This window comes from Oncorhynchus mykiss, chromosome 25 (assembly GCF_057628025.1).
Source record: "Oncorhynchus mykiss isolate SJ-2025 chromosome 25, ASM5762802v1, whole genome shotgun sequence".
NCBI lineage: Eukaryota > Metazoa > Chordata > Actinopteri > Salmoniformes > Salmonidae > Oncorhynchus > Oncorhynchus mykiss.
In genome coordinates, this window is record NC_143046.1 from 51,522,679 (window position 1) to 51,541,890 (window position 19,212).

Genomic DNA, 19,212 nt, shown 5'->3' on the forward strand with positions numbered 1-19,212 from the left:
GTTCCACAGACATGTGATTAACAGAAATGGAATAATGCATCCTTGAACAAAGGGGGAGTGAAAATCAAAAGTAACAGTCAGTATCTGGTGTGGCCACCAGCTGCATTAAGTACTGCAGTGCATCTCCACCTCATGGACTGCACCAGATGTGCCCGTTCTTGCTGTGAGATATGTTACCCCACTCTTCCACCAAGGCACCTGCAAGTTCCCAGAATTTTTAATGGGAATGGCCCTAGCCCTCACCCTCTGATCCAACAGGTCCCAAACGTGCTCAATGGGATTGAGATCCGGGCTCTTCGATTGGCAGAACACTGACATTCCTGTCTTGCAGGAAATCACGTACAAAATGACCAGTATGGCTGGTGGCAATGTCATGCTGGAGGGTCATGTATGGATGAGCCTGCAGAAAGGGTACCACATGAGGGAGGAGGATGTCTTCCCTGTAACGCACAGCGTTGAGATTGCCTGCAATGACAAGCTCAGTCCGATGATGCAGTGAAACACCGCCCCAGACCATGACGGACCCGCCACCTCCAAATCGATCCCGCTCCAGATTACAGGCCTCGGTGTAACGCTCATTCCTTTGACGATAAATGCGAATCCGACCATCACCCCTGGTGAGACAAAACCACGACTTGTCAGTGAAGAGCACTTTTTGCCAGTTCTGTCTAGTCCGGCGACGGTGGGTTTTTGCCCATAGGTGACGTTGTTACCGGTGATGTCTGGTGAGGACCTGCCTTACAACAGGCCTACAAGCACTCAGTCCTGCCCGCTCTCAGCCTATTACGGATAGTCTGAGCACTGATGGAGGAATTGTGCGTTCCTGGTGTAACTCTGGCAGTTGTTGCTGCCATCCTGTACCTGTCCCGCAACTGCGAGGACGATCAGCTGTCTGTCCTGTCTCCCTGTCTTAGGCGTCTCACAGTACGGACATTGCCATTTATTGCCCTGGCCACATCTGCAGTGCTCATGCCTCCTTGCAGCATGCCTAAGGCACGTTCACGCAGATGAGCAGGGACCCTGGGCATCTTTCTTTTGGTGTTTTTCAGAATCAGTAAAGGCCTCTTTAGTGTCCTAAGTTTTCATAACTGTGACCTTAATTTCCTACCGCCTGTAAGCTGTTAGTATCTTAACGACCGTTCCACAGGTGCATGTTCATTAATTGTTTATGGTTCATTGAACAAGCATGGGAAACAGTGTTTAAACCCTTTACAATGAAGATCTGTGAAGTTATTTGGATTTTTACGAAGTATCTTTGAAAGACAGGGTTCTTTTTTTGCTGAGTTTATGTATCCTGCTGTCTCGAAAGCTGTTAACTTCTAAGGCCTCATTTTCTCATGTACAAACTGCATGTTGTGCATTTGGAAAGTGTTCAGACCCCTTGACTTTTTCCACATTTTGTTACGTTACAGCCTTATTCTAAAATGGATTGAATCCCCCCCTCATCTACACACAATACCCCATAATGACAAAGCAAAAACTGGTTTTTAGAAATGTTCGCAAAATTATAAAAACATTTAAAACTGAAATATTACATTTATATAAGTATTCAGACCCTTTACTCAGTACTTTGCTGAAGCACTTTGGACAGCGATAACAGCCTGACCAAGGCCCTTCTCCCACGATTGCTCAGTTTTGCCGGGAGTCCAGCTCTAGGAAGAGTGGTTCCAAACTTTTTCCATTTAAGAATGATGGAGGTCACTGTGTTCTTGGACTTTTGATGATGCAGAGATTTTTTGGTACCCTTCCCCACATCTGTGCCTCGACACAATCCTGTCTCGGAGCTCTATGGACAATTCCCTTCGTGGCCTGGTTTTTGCTCTGACGTGCAGTGTCAACTGTGGGACCTTATATAGACAGGTGTGTGCCTTTCCAAATTATGTCCAATCAATTGAATTTACCACAGGTGAACTCCAATCAAGTTGAAGAAACATCAAGGATGGTCAATGGAAACAGGATGCACCCGAGCTCAATTTCGAGTCTCATAGTAAAGGGTCTGAAAAGGTGTATAAATAAGGTATTGTTTTTTTTATTTAAAAAAAATTTGCACCTCAAGAAAAAAGTTATTGCTTTGTGTAGATTGATGAGGAAAAACTATTTAATCAATTTTAGAATAAGGCTGTAATGTAACAAAATGTGAAAAAAGGGAAGGGGTCTGAATACTTTACGAATGCACTGTATGAAAAGTGTTTAACCTTTTTAACCCTAGAGTGATTTCTTCTAGGCAGCAACTCATGGTTAGCACCTGAACATTGGGGAAAGACTACATAAATAATTGTTCAATGTCTCTTATCCAATTTACATGCATATTGATACTTAGGAGGAAGACGTCTGAAAAATAAATGTGTCATGCACTGGAATTCGATGAATCAAAAGAATAGACTGTTAAATAACTATTTAAAATACATATTGTACATTGTAATACAAATGTAACAAGTTGGTGGAGCAGTATGGGGTATTTTCCTTCCAATAATACTGAAAATAAGGAATATATATGTACAATATTATTTCTAGGAAAATATCCCCACAGAACAGACATTGGCAACCCTTTTGATAAAAAGTGAGATACTGATAAAGGATTTAAAAAGGTTGCACAGCAGGGTGTAAAATATTCCATGTCCCTGGGCTAATTTTACTCTGTCTAAATATTACATGTAGGAATTTGGCCCGAGCACCTATTGTCTCAACTTCGCAGTTTTGATTGTCCAAATTGGAAAAGAGCATGAATTCAATGCTGTTGCATGAATACCCAACCACTAGCTAGTAGTACATTTTGCCTTAATTCTGTTCAGTAGCAAGTCTTCTTTTTTTCTACACTTCTGACAGTGGTGTGTGTGTATATGGTATTAATGTTAATTAATATACCAGCCAGGTTTCCTACTCTAGAATCTTGTTGGCATCAGCCGCATTGGATCTCTAACCAAAACAAAGCATTTAATTCTTTGACAAGTCCTCTCACTGTGGCTTTTTATTTTATTTTTTATAAACTTTCCCCAAAACTTTAAGACCAGGACACGTTGTTCATGCCCTGGTCTCAGGATACCATCTGGGGGAGGTGGACACTTGCAAAATGCTGCTAAAGCCAGGGACAGAGAGAGCACAGAGGCAGTTGCCCCCCTCTGTGCACTGGCATCACTGTACCTCTTCCACCAGGCGGCCATTTTGGTACTTTGTCCATTTTTTTTGCAGACCTGATGGTTTCCCTAAATCGAAACTACTGTACAGAAGGGGCCCAGATTCTGATCCCCCATAGACAGAGTATTTTTTATTGTGGATGTAATAAGAATATATACAATCGTTACCATTTATATTTTTATCCTGGTTATGGTGATGTTCTTGACTTTGACCCCTGAATAAATTGTCCTCCTGTCCTGTTCTACCTCAGACTATGTACGACAAATAACTTTAAGGACCAACAGGCCAGCTGGTTGTTTGATGCATGTTTCTATATTTTTGCTGTATGTTTATTTACTTATTAATAAAAGGAGGTTTCTGCATTATGATGCATTAACATGACAATTATTTGGCAGCCATGTCAAATCAATCCAAATGTTATTGGTCACATACACATTTACCAGATGTTATTGCAGGTTTAGCGAAATGCTTGTGTTCCTAGCTCCAACATTGCAGTAGTATCTATCAATTCACAACAATACACACAAATAAAAAAGAATGGAATTAAGAAATATATAAATATTAGGACGAGCAATGTCGAAGTGGCAATGACTAGAATACAGTATATACACATATGAGATGAGTAAAGCAGGATGTAAACATTATTAAAGTGACTAGTGTTCCATTATTACATTGGCCAGTGATGCCATGTCTATAGGGCAGCAGCCTCTAAGGTGCAGGGTTGAGTAGCCGGCTAGTGATGGCCATTTAACAGTCGGATGGCCTTGCCTCTCGTTCCCAGCTTTGATGCACCTGTACTGACCTCAATGATAGCGGGGTGAACATGCCGTGGCTCAGGAAGTTGATGTCGTTGATCTTTCTGGCCTTCCTGTGACATCGGGTGTTGTAGGCGTTCTGGAGGGCAGACCCTGCGGTTCTGGGCGGTGCAGTTGCCGTACCAGGCGGTGATACAGCCCGTCAGGATGCTCTCAATTGTGCATCTGTAAAAAGTGTGCGAGGGTCTTAGGGGCCAAGCACAATTTGTTCAGCCTCAGAAGAGGCGCTGTTGTGACTTCTTCACCACACTGTCTGTGGGCGTGGATCATTTCAGTTTGTGAGGAATTTGAAGCTTGTGAATAGGGGCGATGTGAATAGGGGCGTGCTCACTCGGCTATTTCCTGAAGTCCACGATCAGCTCCTTTGTTGACGTTTACGGAGGTTATTTTCTTGCCAACACTCCGCCAGGGCCCTTACCTCCTCGCTGTAAGCTGTCTAGTCATTGTTAGCTCCACCTTAATACATGGGCAATATAAATGTCTAGAAGAGAATGAGCATTATGATGCATTTACAGTTGGAAGTTTACATACACTTAGGTTGGAGTCATTAAAACTTGTTTTTCAACCACTCCACAGATGTCTTGATAACAAACTATAGTTTTGGCAAGTCGGTTAAGGACATCTACTTTGTGAATGACACATTTTTCCAACAATTGTTTACCGACAGATTATTTCACTTATTCACTGTATCACAAATCCAGTGGGTCAGAAGTTTACATACGCTAAGTTGACTGTCTTTAAACAGCTTGGAAAAATCCAGAAAATTGTGTCATGGCTTTAGAAGCTTCTGATAGGCTAATTTACATCATTTGAGTCAAACTCAGTGCAAATCAATCCCAGAAGAGCAGCAAAGGACTTTGTGAAGATGCTGGAGGAGACGGGTACAAAAGTATCTATATCCACATAACACTCAGCAAGGAAGAAGCCACTGCTCCAAAACCGCCATAGAAAAACCCAGACTACAGTTTGCAACTGCACATGGGGACAAAGATCGTACTTTATGGAGAAATGTCCTCTGGTCTGATGAAACAAAAATATAGCTGTTTGGCCATAATGACCATCTTTATGTTTGGAGGAAAAATGGGGAGACTTGCAAGACAAAGAACACCATCCCGTGAAACACGGGGGTGGCAGCATCATGTGGTGGGGGGTGGCAGCATCATGTGGTGGGGGTGCTTTGCTGCAGGAGGGACTGGTGCACTTCACAAAATAGATGGCATCATGAGGTAGGAAAATTATGTGGATATATTGAAGCAACATCTCAAGACATCAGTCAGGAAGTTCAGGCTTGGTCACAAATGGGTCTTCCAAATGGACAATGACCTCAAGCATACTTCCAAAGCGGTGGTAAAATGGCTTAAGGACAACCAAGTCAAGGTATTGGAGTGGCCATCACAAAGCCCTGACCTCAATCCTATAGAAAATTTGTGTTCAGAACTGAAAAAGTGTTTGTGAGCAAGGACTACAAACCTGACTCAGTTACCACAGCTCTGTCAGGAGGAATGGAACAAAATTCACCCAACTTATTGTGGGAAGCTTGTGGAAGGCTACCTGAAATGTTAAACCCAAGTTTAAATTGTTTAAGCCAATGCTGCCAAATACTAATTGAGTATATGTAAAACTTCTGACCCACTGGGAATGTGATGAAAGAAATAAAAGCTGAAAGAAATAATTCTCTCTACTATTATTGACATTTCACATTCTTAAAATAAAGTGGTGATCCTAACTGACCTAAAACAGGGAATTTTTACTAGGATTAAATGTCAGGAATTGTGAAAAACAGAGTTTAAATGTATTTGGCTTAGGTGTATGTAAACTTCTGACTTCAACTGTATATAACAGTTCAAAATTATATGGCAGCCATGTTAGCTCCCCCATTAATATTACATGGGGGAATATTAAAACAATGCTTAGAATGAGAACAATATTCCACATTTTAAAAATTGTCTGTACTCTTTGAAATTGATGGCTCTGATCCATTATATTTGCAGTAACTGTTCCGTTCTGGTCGTCCTGCCCTCAAAGCCAATTTCTGGTTCTAGATTGGGGGAACGTCCAGGATCGGCCCTAGATTAAGGGAAGTAAACTGGGTGGCAGGTCGACCAGTTTGGAGTGCGAGCCTTGCCTCGCTCAGACATACACAGGTGAGAAGAGGAGGACAAATGGAATATCAGCAGTTAAAATGGAGGTAATCTAAAGTAAAATACACTATAATCTTGTAAAATGTAATTGATGCATTTGACATTATCCGTTACATTCAATCTTAGGTATTTAGATGTCACTCACTACCAACAGCTAGATGTATTTAGGCACACAAATATTGAAAAATATTTACACGTTCAGTTGATTTAATCATTGTTACCTGGCCTTAGGAAATACTTATGATTGACAGGCCTGGATATTCCTTTGAAAAGTTTCTTTAGTTACCAAATTACTATTGGTAGAGGAAATATACAAGCTGCTGAATTTAGAGAATAATTCTGACTTGCTTCGCAATTCGGTCAGTGACTTAATATGGCAGACGGGCTAGAGCTGCATCCATACCCACTACTGTCTGATGATAATAAACTCAAAAGCTTTTAAAAATGTACCCTTTGAAATGTTAATTAAGAAAACCTGTCTTTGATCCTCTGCACTGTAATGTGCCCCTGACTGCAAAGTATCATCTTCTACAAAGACCACACACCACATACATGACAATGAATGTAGATTAGGTCAGTACTTTTATTAAAGCTGTGACAAACAGGGTCATCACGTCGTTCATTTACAATGCGAGTAAGAATCCTGTACACTAATTCCTGAGTAAGCTATGGTACCAAAAAAAAAACAAAGTCAATTTTACAATTTTTGCCTTGAAATTTGATTGAAGTTATGGTATAAGCTAAGCAATAGACAACTGCCAGCAGTTTGGTCAACAGGTATGTATTTGAATGGAAGCGAATTTCAGTATGAAGAGTAAATTGCCCTTATGGAAATATTCCTGAGCAGTTTCCTTTCTCTCCGGCAGCTCAGATAGGAAGGATGCCTGGATGTTTGTAGTGTCTGGGTGTTATAATTCCTCCCCTTCTTTGTGCCAATCACTGCCAGATCCTGATCTCGCCACCCCAGTCGCACGTTGCCACCACAGCGGGCATCACAGGGTGCAGAGACACACACATGCATGCCTGCTGGTGTGCGAGCAGCGTGTGCAGCGTCCGAGCACTCTGCTGGTCGTAGAAGTGGACAGAGCCTGTGGAGCTGCCCGTGGCCAGTATGGACCCATCCGGAGAGAAGCCACACCTCACCGCATAGCCCTCAACCTAAACCATCACACCTTACATTAGCAATGAAATCAATTTACACACACTATACACACACCACAAATGACCTGGGCCCACATTTTCCACTATACTTGCAGTGCAAAAAAATATAAAAATGCAGATAGGAATGGGCTAGTCATGAAATACAAGTTTACAATAATGCAGCTCGAGATTACATTGAGGTTGCAATCCTCTGCTGTCTGCTTGAGACTCCCCCTATAGTAGTTAGAGCACCTGGTGGAAAAGCCCAAACAATTATTGTTATTACTGCTTTGCATGCATTTCATATTCACACTGTTTCCTTTATTACCTCCGTCATGCACATGAGAGGATTTAAGATAAAGACCACCTATGTCTATTGTTAGTAATACACATCTCAGTACTGTTTAGCATATCATTCCCACACAGGGGAAATAACATGCATAAACAAATAAATGACATGTTTATTCTAATTGGAATGTAAAAAAATAGATATATATTAGCACCGTTTAGCAGACAGACCATGTTTTTACACAAAGGACCAACGTTGAAACTACACTAAAGTTACAGCTGCTTTCTATAGCTAGCCGAAGGCTACTCACTCGACAAATATTTACAGCAAAACCTCAGCAGGTCCCTTTAATATTTGTATAACATATCTGAATGTCACGTTCTTTATGTGACTCATCTGTGAAATTGTTTTTTGTTTAACCATGTGCGTTTGTAGAGGACTGTAAATGACAGACCAGAGGGACTACTGCTTTTAGCTATAGAGCGGTTTGTAGAGCGTATAGATCTCCCATGCAACCGCACAGCCTCATCACCACTGACCTTGTGTCCTTCATACCGCCTCCTCTTATTCATTCTGTATGGCCGCTGGGCAGAAAATAGGGCCATGTAGTTGCCATTGCTCTGCGCTACAAACGAGTCCTGCTGGGGGTGAAGGGCTAGGCTGGGGCACGTGTACCGCTCCTGGATTCAATCAAGTGAATGGGAGAAGGTCAGAAAGCATTCAACTGGCTTGGCATTCATACTCAAATGATAGTATCTGTATTTTCTGCCATAAAAACCACCCACATGCACTTAAATAGTCAATAAGACATAGGACTGTATGGACCGACATTTACATACATTACAGGGAGAGGAAAAATGTAGTATCCAACTATTATGGAAAACAAAAACAAGAGCTTTAAAGGGGCAATCTGCAGTTGAAACAAAGCAGCGCACCCCGTCACTGTTTGAGTAAAAATCTGAAGGATAGAGGCTAGAAAAATTTAACTACTCAAATTCATAAACATAGTTATGGATGCAAGGACTTACCATCCATGATATCAACATTATATACTGAACAAAAATATAAAACAACATATTAAGTGTCCCATGTTTCACGAGGCATCGTGAAATCTTCCCATATGCACAAAAGCTTATTTCTCAAAAATGTTGTGCAATTCACCTTTGTCAAGATAATCCATCTCCTATCAAGAAAGCCGATTAAACAGCATTATCATTGCAAAGGTGCACCTTGTGCTGGGGACAAAAGACCACCTAAATGTGCAGTTGTGTCACACAACCCAATGCCATAGATGTCTCAAGTTGAGGGAGTGTGCATTTGGCATGCTGACTGCAAGAATGTCCACTAGAGCTGTTGTCAGAGAATTGAATGTTAACTTCTAAGCCGCCTCCAATGTCATTTTAGAGAATTTGGCTGTAAATCCAACCGTGTAACCACGCCAGCACAGGACCCCCTTATCCGGCTTCTTCACCTGTGGGATCATCGGAGACCAGTCACCAGGAAGGCTGATGAAACTGAGAATTTATTTCTGTAATAAACCATTGTGGGGAAAAACTCATTCTGATTGGCTAGGCCTGGCTCCCCAGTCAGTGGGGCCTATGCCCTTCGACGCCCCACCCATGGCTTCCTGACCAGTCATGTGAAAACCATAGATTAGAGCTTAATGAATTTATTTCAATTGACTGATTTCCTTATATGAATTGTAACGCAGTAAAATCGTTGAATGTTGCGTTTATATTTTTGTACAGTATAGTTTTATTTATGCTTTGAGGCTATATTGTGTTTATTTACATTTACGACCAACATTGTTTTATTCCAATCTAATATTTTCAGTTCTGATGGGGTATGACAAATAAACTAAGCTGCATTTCTATGTTATATTCTTCAAGAACCAATGGGCATTTATACACTGCTCAAAAAAATAAAGGGAACACTTAGACAACACAATGTAACTCCAAGTCAATCACACTTCTGTGAAATCAAACTGTCCACTTAGGAAGCAACACTGATTGACAATAAATTTCACATGCTGTTGTGCAAATGGAATAGTCAACAGGTGGAAATTATAGGCAATTAGCAAGACACCCCCAATAAAGGAGTGGTTCTGCAGGTGGGGACCACAGACCACTTCTCAGTTCCTATGCTTCCTGGCTGATGTTTTGGTCACTTTTGAATGCTGGCGGTGCTTTCACTCTAGTGGTAGCATGAGACGGAGTCTACAACCCACACAAGTGGTTCAGGTAGTGCAGCTCATCCAGGATGGCACATCAATGCGAGCTGTGGCAAGAAGGTTTGCTGTGTCTGTCAGCGTAGTGTCCAGAGCATGGAGGCGCTACCAGGAGACAGGCCAGTACATCAGGAGACGTGGAGGAGGCCGTAGGAGGCCAACAACCCAGCAGCAGGACCGCTACCTCCGCCTTTGTGCAAGGAGGAGCACTGCCAGAGCCCTGCAAAATGACCTCCAGCAGGCCACAAATGTGCATGTGTCTGCTCAAACGGTCAGAAACAGACTCCATGAGGGTGGTATGAGGGCCCAACGTCCACAGGTGGGGGTTGGATTACAGCCCAACACCGTGCAGGACGTTTGGCATTTGCCAGAGAACACCAAGATTGGCAAAGTCGCCACTGGCGCCCTGTGCTCCTCACAGATGAAAGCAGGTTCACACTGAGCACGTGACAGACGTGACAGAGTCTGGAGACGCCGTGGAGAACGTTCTGCTGCCTGCAACATCCTCCAGCATGACCGGTTTGGCGGTGGGTCAGTCATGGTGTGGGGTGGCATTTCTTTGGGGGGGCCGCACAGCCCTCCATGTGCTCGCCAGAGGTTGCCTGACTGCCATTAGGTACCGAGATGAGATCCTCAGACCCCTTGTGAGACCATATGCTGGTGCGGTTGGCCCTGGGTTCCTCCTAATGCAAGACAATGCCAGATCTCATGTGGCTGGAGTGTGTCAGCAGTTCCTGCAAGAGGAAGGCATTGATGCTATGGACTGGCCCGCCCCGTTCCCCAGACCTGAATCCAATTGAGCACATCTGGGACATCATGTCTCGCTCCATCCACCAACGCCACGTTGCACCACAGACTGTCCAGGAGTTGGCGGATGCTTTAGCCCAGGTCTGGGAGGAGATCCCTCAAGAGACCATCCGCCACCTCATCAGGAGCATGCCCAGGCGTTGTAGGGAGGTCATACAGGCACGTGGAGGCCACACACACTACTGAGCCTCATTTTGACTTGTTTTAAGGACATTACATCAAAGTTGGATCAGCCTGTAGTGTAGTTTTCCACTTCAATTTTGAGTGTGACTCCAAATCCAGACCTCCATGGGTTGATAAATTTGATTTCCATTGATCATTTGTGTGATTTTGTTGTCAGCACATTCAACTATGTAAAGAAAAAAGTATTTAATAAGAATATTTCATTCATTCAGATCTAGGATGTGTTATTTTAGTGTTCCCTTAATTTTTTTGAGCAGTGTATATAATTCATTTAAAAGTTGTAAAAAATGATTTACCAATCAGATTGATAAAGTACTTTATGACTAGTTAAGAGATTTTCTTTGCTCCTTACAGGCACAGTGTGTTTGCAATAGCAGGGACAACATGGCTGGGATGAGACAAGCTATCTAGGCCTTGTCCCGTAGGGACAATTTGAAACAGAGATAACTAGGGAGGTACTAACTGAAATTATCCAATAAGAAACTATCATATACATTTTCTGTTGCAAATTGTTTTGATACAGTATGCCCTACTGAACACGACCCTGTTCTTACTTACATGGTAGATCTGATTGGAGACCTTAGCGGTGGTTTGGAAGTCCCAGGCAATGAGCGTGCGCTCGGCAGAGTCCCGGCTGACCGAGTCACTGCTGGTCACAAACTCCCTGCCCCCGGTCAGGAACAGGATGGCCAGAGTCTGCTGGATCCGTGCCCTGTACACCCTCTCCACCTGGGAACACAGAAGATAGGGCATAAATTGAAGGTTGAATAAATACTGCATGTTGTGAAGCTTGGCTCCTCTAGCAGATATGACTACTCCAATTCCTCTGCAACATACACTACCGTTAAAAAATTTGGGGTCACTTAGAAATGTCCTTGTTTTTGAAATATTAACAATGTCTACACTGTATTTCTGATCAATTTTGATGTTATTTTAAAATGGACAAAAAAAATGTGCTTTTCATTCAAAAACAAGTACATTTCTAAGTGACCCCAAATTTTTGAACAGTAGTGTACATTGACACCTACTGCCAGAAAAAAATACTTTGTCATTAAAATGTACTAGTGGCTAGGCAATTGGGAACATGCCAGTCTGAACTCATGCCAGAAGGGGTGCAGTGCACCACATTGTAGATTAGCATGCCTCGACAGTGCTGTTAGATGACTCTCGGTGACGGACAGCCACAGCGAGAAATCAGACCTGGGAACAAATATCAAATTGAGTGTTTGACAGAGCCTGCCTAGAGTGCCAGATAGAATAGTCCCAAAAGTGTAAACCTCATCTATTGTTTCCATTACGAAAGTATTTCAAAGAAAACAAATACTATTTGAATCAAGGTCTAACAGGGATAGGCCTACGGTGCTGGAGAGAAGAGATGCGGCTGACCTTGCAGGTACGGGCGTCCCAGGCCTTGACCTCTGCGCTGTAACCCCCACACAGGAACACTTCAGGGTCGTTGGGCTGCACTGCCAAGCACATCACCTTGAATTGGTTCCCCACCTTCACGATCTGCTGTCCTGAGGAAGCAAACACAGAAACCACCACCACAAACCTCTAGCAAACAGGAGAGGAGTACGGGAAAAAATAACGGTTTGGATAAAGCATACATGACAGAGAAATTGGACACAGAGCCACTTCAAAGTCAAAGGAGCCCTCAGATCAAGGAAGGTCCTGCACCACCCCATATATGACAAACCCAGTTAGCAAAATGTTTTGGCACAATGAATCAGTGATATCCAAATAAAGTACGAGGCATTTGGGAAAGTCCTGTGATATTTTTGGAACTATGCCCTTTACCATGCAGAACAAATTAGTATTTGAAAACCAAAAGCAGCTTTTCTCACACACACGTAAAAAAATAAGTCCAGATAAAAAGCTAATTTAAAACTGACAAAGAAATGATACAAAGATATTTAAAAAAACGAAACAAAAATCCACTGTTTTGGCCAGCAAGTGTCAACAAGCGTTTCCTTATTAAATTATAGTGATGTTGAGCTTCAAAACAAACATTGCAGGGCTTAAATATAATCAAGCCTGAAAAGGGTGCAACAGCCCAATGTTTCCGTCAGAACGTACAGCACAAACCTGCATGGGGACCGTTCCAGACTATACCCAGGCAGCAGACCTGTCAAAGGCTATGTGAGATGTACCTCAGGGCCATGCGACTCCTCTAAAATCAATCCCACACACAACCAAGACTTCTATAAGCAGTGTTAAAGACTCCCTCAAAAGTGTTAAATTCTAGTAAGTGCCGGACAAAACACCACCCCATATTTAAAATGTGTATTTCCACACAAATTTGTTTAAATGAGAAAGTGTCACCACAAATAACCACAGACAAGGGACTCGCTTATTTATTGGGGGGAGCGAGTCCCCGTCCTATTGATCAGCAAAGTTTGTGGAATATTTCTTCAGGCGTGTGGCCAGGCGGGGTGCATTTCACATCTTTGCCTTTAATGGTTGTGATTTGGGAGGGATCTGAGATCTGTCATCGAGATTCAAAGCTAATGTTTGGGGAGACTATGAGAAACCAGCCTCATTTGCATAACAAATAAGGCCTTTCGTGTTTTAATTAAGAAACATTGATTAGCTTAGCGGAGTTTGAAGATAAGGGGAGGGGACCGATCTCTGTGCTGGAGCTGGTCTCTGAACTCCTAGCCATATGATCCACAGCGCTGGCCTACATGATACGAGAGAGAGAGGACATTGAAGATAGATGGAGCAACAAAAAAAAACACAAAAAAAATCTTTCTTCATTAGAGAAACTACAAAAAGCAGGACACTAGTGGTTGAGCTACATAGGATATTATGACCACTTCACATACATTCCTCCCAGAAGAAAGAATCGTCCAAAAACACGATGAATGGCTGAAGGCAAAAGCATAATGTATGAAAGTGGATGCTTTCAAAGTGGAGTTAGAGCTTCTGTTGTAAACCACTGCCTGTGAATATTCTTCCAGTGGCTTGCAATCACACTGGCCCAAGAACAGGCTTGAAAAAGCCCAAAAAGCAGCTGCCACTTCTCACTAATGCCCTTCAAATAAAATGCATTTAATCCATCCCTCCAACTCTCGATTGCTACTGAACTGTGACAGTCATTCTGTAGGCCAAATATGACTGCTTTAGGACTCAACAAATGTAATGAATTGGACCGAGCTTCTTGAGTCAAACACTTAAGATGTCCTTGAAAATGACCGTCACAGTTCAGTAGCATCCGGCTGGCGCGGTGGTCTGCATCACAGTGCTAGCTGTACCACCAGAGACTCTGGGTTCGAGCCCAGGCTCTGTCGCAGCCGGCCGCAACCGGGAGGTCCACAATTGGCCTAGCGTCATCCGGGTTAGGGAGGGTTTGGCCGGTAGGGATATCCTTGTCTCATCGCGCACTAGCGACTCCTGTTGCGGGCCGGTGCAGTGCACTAGGTGCACGCCGTTTCCTCCGACACATTGGTGCGGCTGGCTTCCGGGTTGGATGTGCGCTGCAGTGCGGCTTGGTTGGGTTTCGGAGGACACATGGCTCTCGACCGTCGTCTCTCCCGAGCACGTACGGGAGTTGTAGCGATGAGACAAGATAGTAACTACTAACAAAAAAATAAAATAAAGAAAGAAAAGGTGGAAGCATGGTACCATTGAATGCAAACAAATGGCCAAAGCATGTGTTGTGGTACCTTAATCTGGACCGTTGAGGTCAAGGGGTCAGATAATGTACAGTGCCTTCGAAAACTATTCAGACTTTTCCAAGATTTTGTTGTATTACAGCCTGAATTTTTTTTACATTTATAAAATTTAAAATGTTTACAAATTAATTAAAAATTAAAATCTGAAATGTCTTGAGTCAATAAATACCGGACACCTTTGTTATGGCAAGCCTAAATAAATTAAATAGATTAAAAATATGCTTACAAAGTCAAATAATAAGTTGCATGGACTCACTCTGTGTGCAATAAGTGTTTAACATGATTTTTGAATGACTACCTCATCTCTGTACAACCACACATACAATTATCTGTAATGTCCCTCAGTCGAGCAGTGAATATTGAACACAGATTCAACCACAAAGACCATAGAGGTTTTCCAATGCCTCGCAAAATAATATTAATATTTATTATTATACCCATAAAAATAAATTCACAAACGTGTTTACATCCCTGTTAGGGAGCATTTCTCCATTTCCAAGATAATCCATCTACCTGTGGCATATCAAGAAGCTGATTAAACAGAATGATCATTACACAGGTGCACCTTGTGCTGGGGACAATAACAGGCCATTCTAAAACGTGCAGTTTTGTCACACAACGCCACAGATGTCTCAAGTTGAGGAAGCGTGCAATTGGCATGTTGACTGAATGTCCACCAAAGCTGTTGCCAGAGAATTTAATGTTAATTTATCTACTATAAGCTAGTTACAGTTTTCACTTAAATCTCCTTGAAAATCTATGACAAGATCTGAAAATGGTTGTCTAGCAACAATCAACAACCAATTTGACAGAGCTTGAAGAATTTTGAAAATCCTTGTCTCATCGCGCACCAGCGACGCCTGTGGCTGGCCGGGCGCAGTGTGCGCTAACCAAGGTTGCCAGGTGCACAGTGTTTCCTCCGACACATTGGTGCGGCTGGCTTCCGGGTTGGATGGCGCTGTGTTAAGAAGCAGTGCGGCTTGGTTGGGTTGTGTATCGGAGGACGCTTGACTTTCAACCTTCATCTCTCCCGAGCCCGTACGGGAGTTGTAGCGTTGAGACAAGATAGTAGCTACTAAAATAATTGGATACCACGAAATTGGGGAGAAAAAGGGGTAAAAAATAAATAAAAAATAAATTAAGAATTTTGAAAATCATTGTTTTTAAATTGGCAAATGTTGTCACTATCCAGGTGTGGAAAGCTCTTAGATTTACCAAGAAAGACTCACAGCTGTAATCACTACCAAAAGTGCTTCTACAAAGTATTGACTCAGGGGTGTGAATACATGTAAATTTGATATTTCAGTATTTCATTATCAATAAAAAAAAACATGTTTTCACTTTCATTATGGGGTAGTGTGTGTAGATGGGTGAGAATGTATTTTATTTAATCCATTTTGAATTCAGGCTATAACAACAAAATGTGGAATCAGTCAAGGGGTATGAATACTTTCTGAAGGCACTAAGTGCGGGCTCTCCAAAAGCCAGCCAGACAGCCAAGGGCTGTGCTGTTTACATTGACAGCCCATCATCTAAAGAACCCAGCCTTTCTCATTGCAGCTGAGAGCCTCTGATTTATTGAAGAGCATCAAGAGCCAATGAATCACATCTATTGATTACGAGCTGATGCTCCAAACACAAGCACACCACTCCAGCTCCTCAATCCACCTGCTATTAACATATATATGAATTTGTGACTGTCAGCGTGGACATAGCAAACGCTGCTGCATTGATATTCTAATTATCTCAATACCTCACCAAAATGTGCCATCCGGAGGGATATAAATCTAGTCATGGCGGTAGAGGGAGCAAGTGAGCCTAGTCTCCCTGCCTGCCAGATAAAGAAGCATCGCATACTGGTATTCATGAGTGCTGAACTGCCAGTGTAAAAGTTGACTGATGGAGCCCAACTGTCATTCCAAATGGTCATGAAGAGTCCTTACTGTAATGTTATTTTCAAACCAAACTGAGGTAAACATGTAACTTTTCAAGAACGCTCTGTGGGATATTGTTCCGATAAAACCCTAAAGGGAGCCCAACGGGAGCATCTTCTTATGTCCTAAGGACATCCCCCTGTTTGCTGGGTCAGTCCACTAAATGAGTCAACACACTGACCAACGACAGGAAGGGGTAAACGGGAGATAATGTCACAGCCGTCTGGTGCCTGAGGGTTGGCGGTGTGTGGGCATGCTGGATTCTGCCTGTGGATCTGCTATCGATCACTTACCCCGAGCTGCCAGGTTATTTAATGGGCGGGTGAAGCAATTATCCAAGGGCTTTATTGGCAGAATTGACAGCCACGCGGGGAGAGGAAGTGCACACTGCAACGACTAATCATGTGGTGACCTAAAAGATGGAGAGCCACTGAGAGCTTTAAATCAACGTACGTACTTACATGTGTTTGCGGTTGAAAAAAAACACTTAAGAAAATAGGATATGCATTACAGGAGGATTTAAGGGGACGGACTTTACAAGATTTTCCACTTACGTTGGCTATGCCAGTTTAAGGGCACAATCAGCCTTATATCAAATGCTATTTGTCTCAACGATTATCCATAGTTTTCTACATATGGCATTTTTCAATGGTCCAATATTAAATCTTGGAGAAGTCACTATAAATAATGACACTTTAATAATGTTCACATATCTTACATTACTCATCTCATATGTATATACTGTATTTTATACCATCTATTGCATTTTTCCTATGCCGCCCGGTCATCCATATATTTACATGTACATATTCTTATTTCATCCCTTTAGATGTGTGTATTAGGTAGTTGTTGTGGAATTGTTAGATTACTTGTTAGATATTGCTGCACTGTCGGAACTAGAAGCACAAGCATTTCGCTACACACTCGCATTAACATCTGCTAACCATGTGTATGTGGCCAATTAAAGTTGATTTGATTTGAAATACATGTAAAAGGGATACTAGCAGACCTAAACTAATCAAGAAAACACACAAAACATTTTTGGTCACCAATATGAAATACAAGTGACTTGGATTGTTCCAGAGAGTGTTGCTCACCTGTCTCCACGTCCGTCACCATGGCCGTGTTGTCAAAGGAGCCGGTGAGGAGGCGTCGCCCACAGGGGGACCAACAGGCATCTCGCACCGCCCCCGAGTGGGAGGAGTATACCTGCAGGCACTGCCCACTCTCTGCACCATCCCAAATCTGCAAAACAGGGTGTATTCATTAGTGCAAACTAGTGATGCGGGTTGACTCAGAACCCACAGTCTCAGTGGGGTGGACAGGTTTAGGGTCATTAAATATTATGTGGATGAAAGGTGGCATGCGGGTTGAATAAAGAGAAAACAATATCTTAAAATCTAAATATATTATTCTTGTGAAATGTGTACCTATAGGCTACATTGAGGTTTTTATTTAATTATTTTGAGCTATCTGGCATTAGTGCATAAGCCTAAGCTTCATGGCCTAACTGTTCGTGCGTCAATTGACAAATGCTTTTGGGAACAGGAAGAAAACGTTCATGTCAATCCACGGAGGCAAAAAGGACAATGTCGGAGTTGAATTCAGTAAGACGAAAGACGCGAAAGGAGAGTTGAAAGTAAGGAGACGGATGGCAAGAAAAGTAATGTTTCGGGGAAAAAAATTGTGAAGTGGTAAATGAGGATGTTTTGTGAAGATCTATACAAATTTGACAGTCACAAGATGAGGTCTTCAAATAGGCCTTTGGCATGTCAAGGGCACTGTAGCCTCCTGTTCAGAAGGGTTAAATGGAAACTGAAATCTGGACACTGACTATAGGTCCATAACCTCTCACATAGCCTTCATATTAACTCCTGCAGTATTAAGCATTTCTTGCAGTAAAGTCATATGCCAAATGTAGTTCTCAAGTGTTGAGAAATATGATTACTTTCTTTCAGCATCTTGAGAGAATGCAAATGCTCAGTTAGATACCATCTGTAGAGGTGCCATCATTATTAGCATCAAAGCTGATAGTATTTAAACCACAAAATATGCATCCACATCCAAGCCGAACTGAACTCTTAACAGAAACATGTTGGGTTGTTTTCAAAGCTTTCTAGTTCCTTACAAATGGTCAAAACAATATTATATCTCAGTTTTTTATTTTCTTATTGCACATTCTCCCGTCCCTAAACGTCTTTGCGAACGCGAAAGAAGAGATGAAACTTTAAATTTTATTAACAAAGATATGCAACACCCAATTCCCCTGAGTGTGCCACCTGTAGATGCAATGACTCCAACCAAATGCTTCCTGTTATTTTGATTAGCATCACATCCCCGTGGAGGAATTTTTGCCCACTCTTGCATGCAAAACTGCTTTAACTCAGCAGAATGTGAGTTTTCAAGCGTGAGCTGCTCATTTCAAGTTTTAAACACAACATCGCAAGTGCGATTAGGTGTGGACTTTGACTAGGCCATTCCAAAACTTCAAATTTGTTACTTTTAAGACATTTTCATGTAGACTTGATTATGTGTTTTGGATCATTGTCCAGCTGTACTGGAGCTTCCAGCTGCACTGAAATTCAGGTAGTTTGCTCCCCATTTCATCCCATTTGCTTCTGTCTGGTTCCTAGTGAATAGACCCCTGGATACAGTGCAGCGGTTCATTAGAGACAGTCATGTTTTGAGGAGCTTTAAAAGTTTGTAATGGGAATTCTCATACACCCCAGAGAGAGCACAGAGGCTTTTTAAAATCACACGCATTATTCTGTATCAGAAAAAAGTATGGTTCTTTAAGAGGGTGCTACACTCACACTTCGCCTAAGTAAAATCGGTAATATGGGGCATTTCAAACTGGACAATTTCCC

At 42.3% G+C, this 19,212-nt stretch overlaps 1 protein-coding gene across 19 annotated transcripts in view; it reads right to left on the reverse strand.

The window, feature by feature from the left end:
• Nucleotides 1-6,656: 6,656 nt before the first annotated feature.
• Nucleotides 6,657-19,212, reverse strand: part of wdr25 (WD repeat domain 25) — a 38,632-nt gene continuing 26,076 nt past the window's right edge. For 9 of the 19 annotated variants that reach the window (XM_021584373.3, XM_021584376.3, XM_021584372.3 and 6 more), the window contains 5 exons: nucleotides 17,443-17,590; nucleotides 12,124-12,254; nucleotides 11,296-11,466; nucleotides 8,060-8,200; nucleotides 6,657-7,249 (listed from right to left, as the gene is read on the reverse strand). In XM_021584373.3, the coding sequence (XP_021440048.1) occupies nucleotides 7,028-7,249; nucleotides 8,060-8,200; nucleotides 11,296-11,466; nucleotides 12,124-12,254; nucleotides 17,443-17,590 (813 nt within the window). In that variant the 3' untranslated portion in view covers nucleotides 6,657-7,027. Of the gene's footprint in view, nucleotides 7,484-8,059; nucleotides 8,201-11,295; nucleotides 11,467-12,123; nucleotides 12,255-16,638; nucleotides 16,758-17,442; nucleotides 17,591-19,212 lie in introns of those variants that run through there. The other 10 variants (XM_090220459.1, XM_090220463.1, XM_090220461.1 and 7 more) reach the window with 3 other exon arrangements.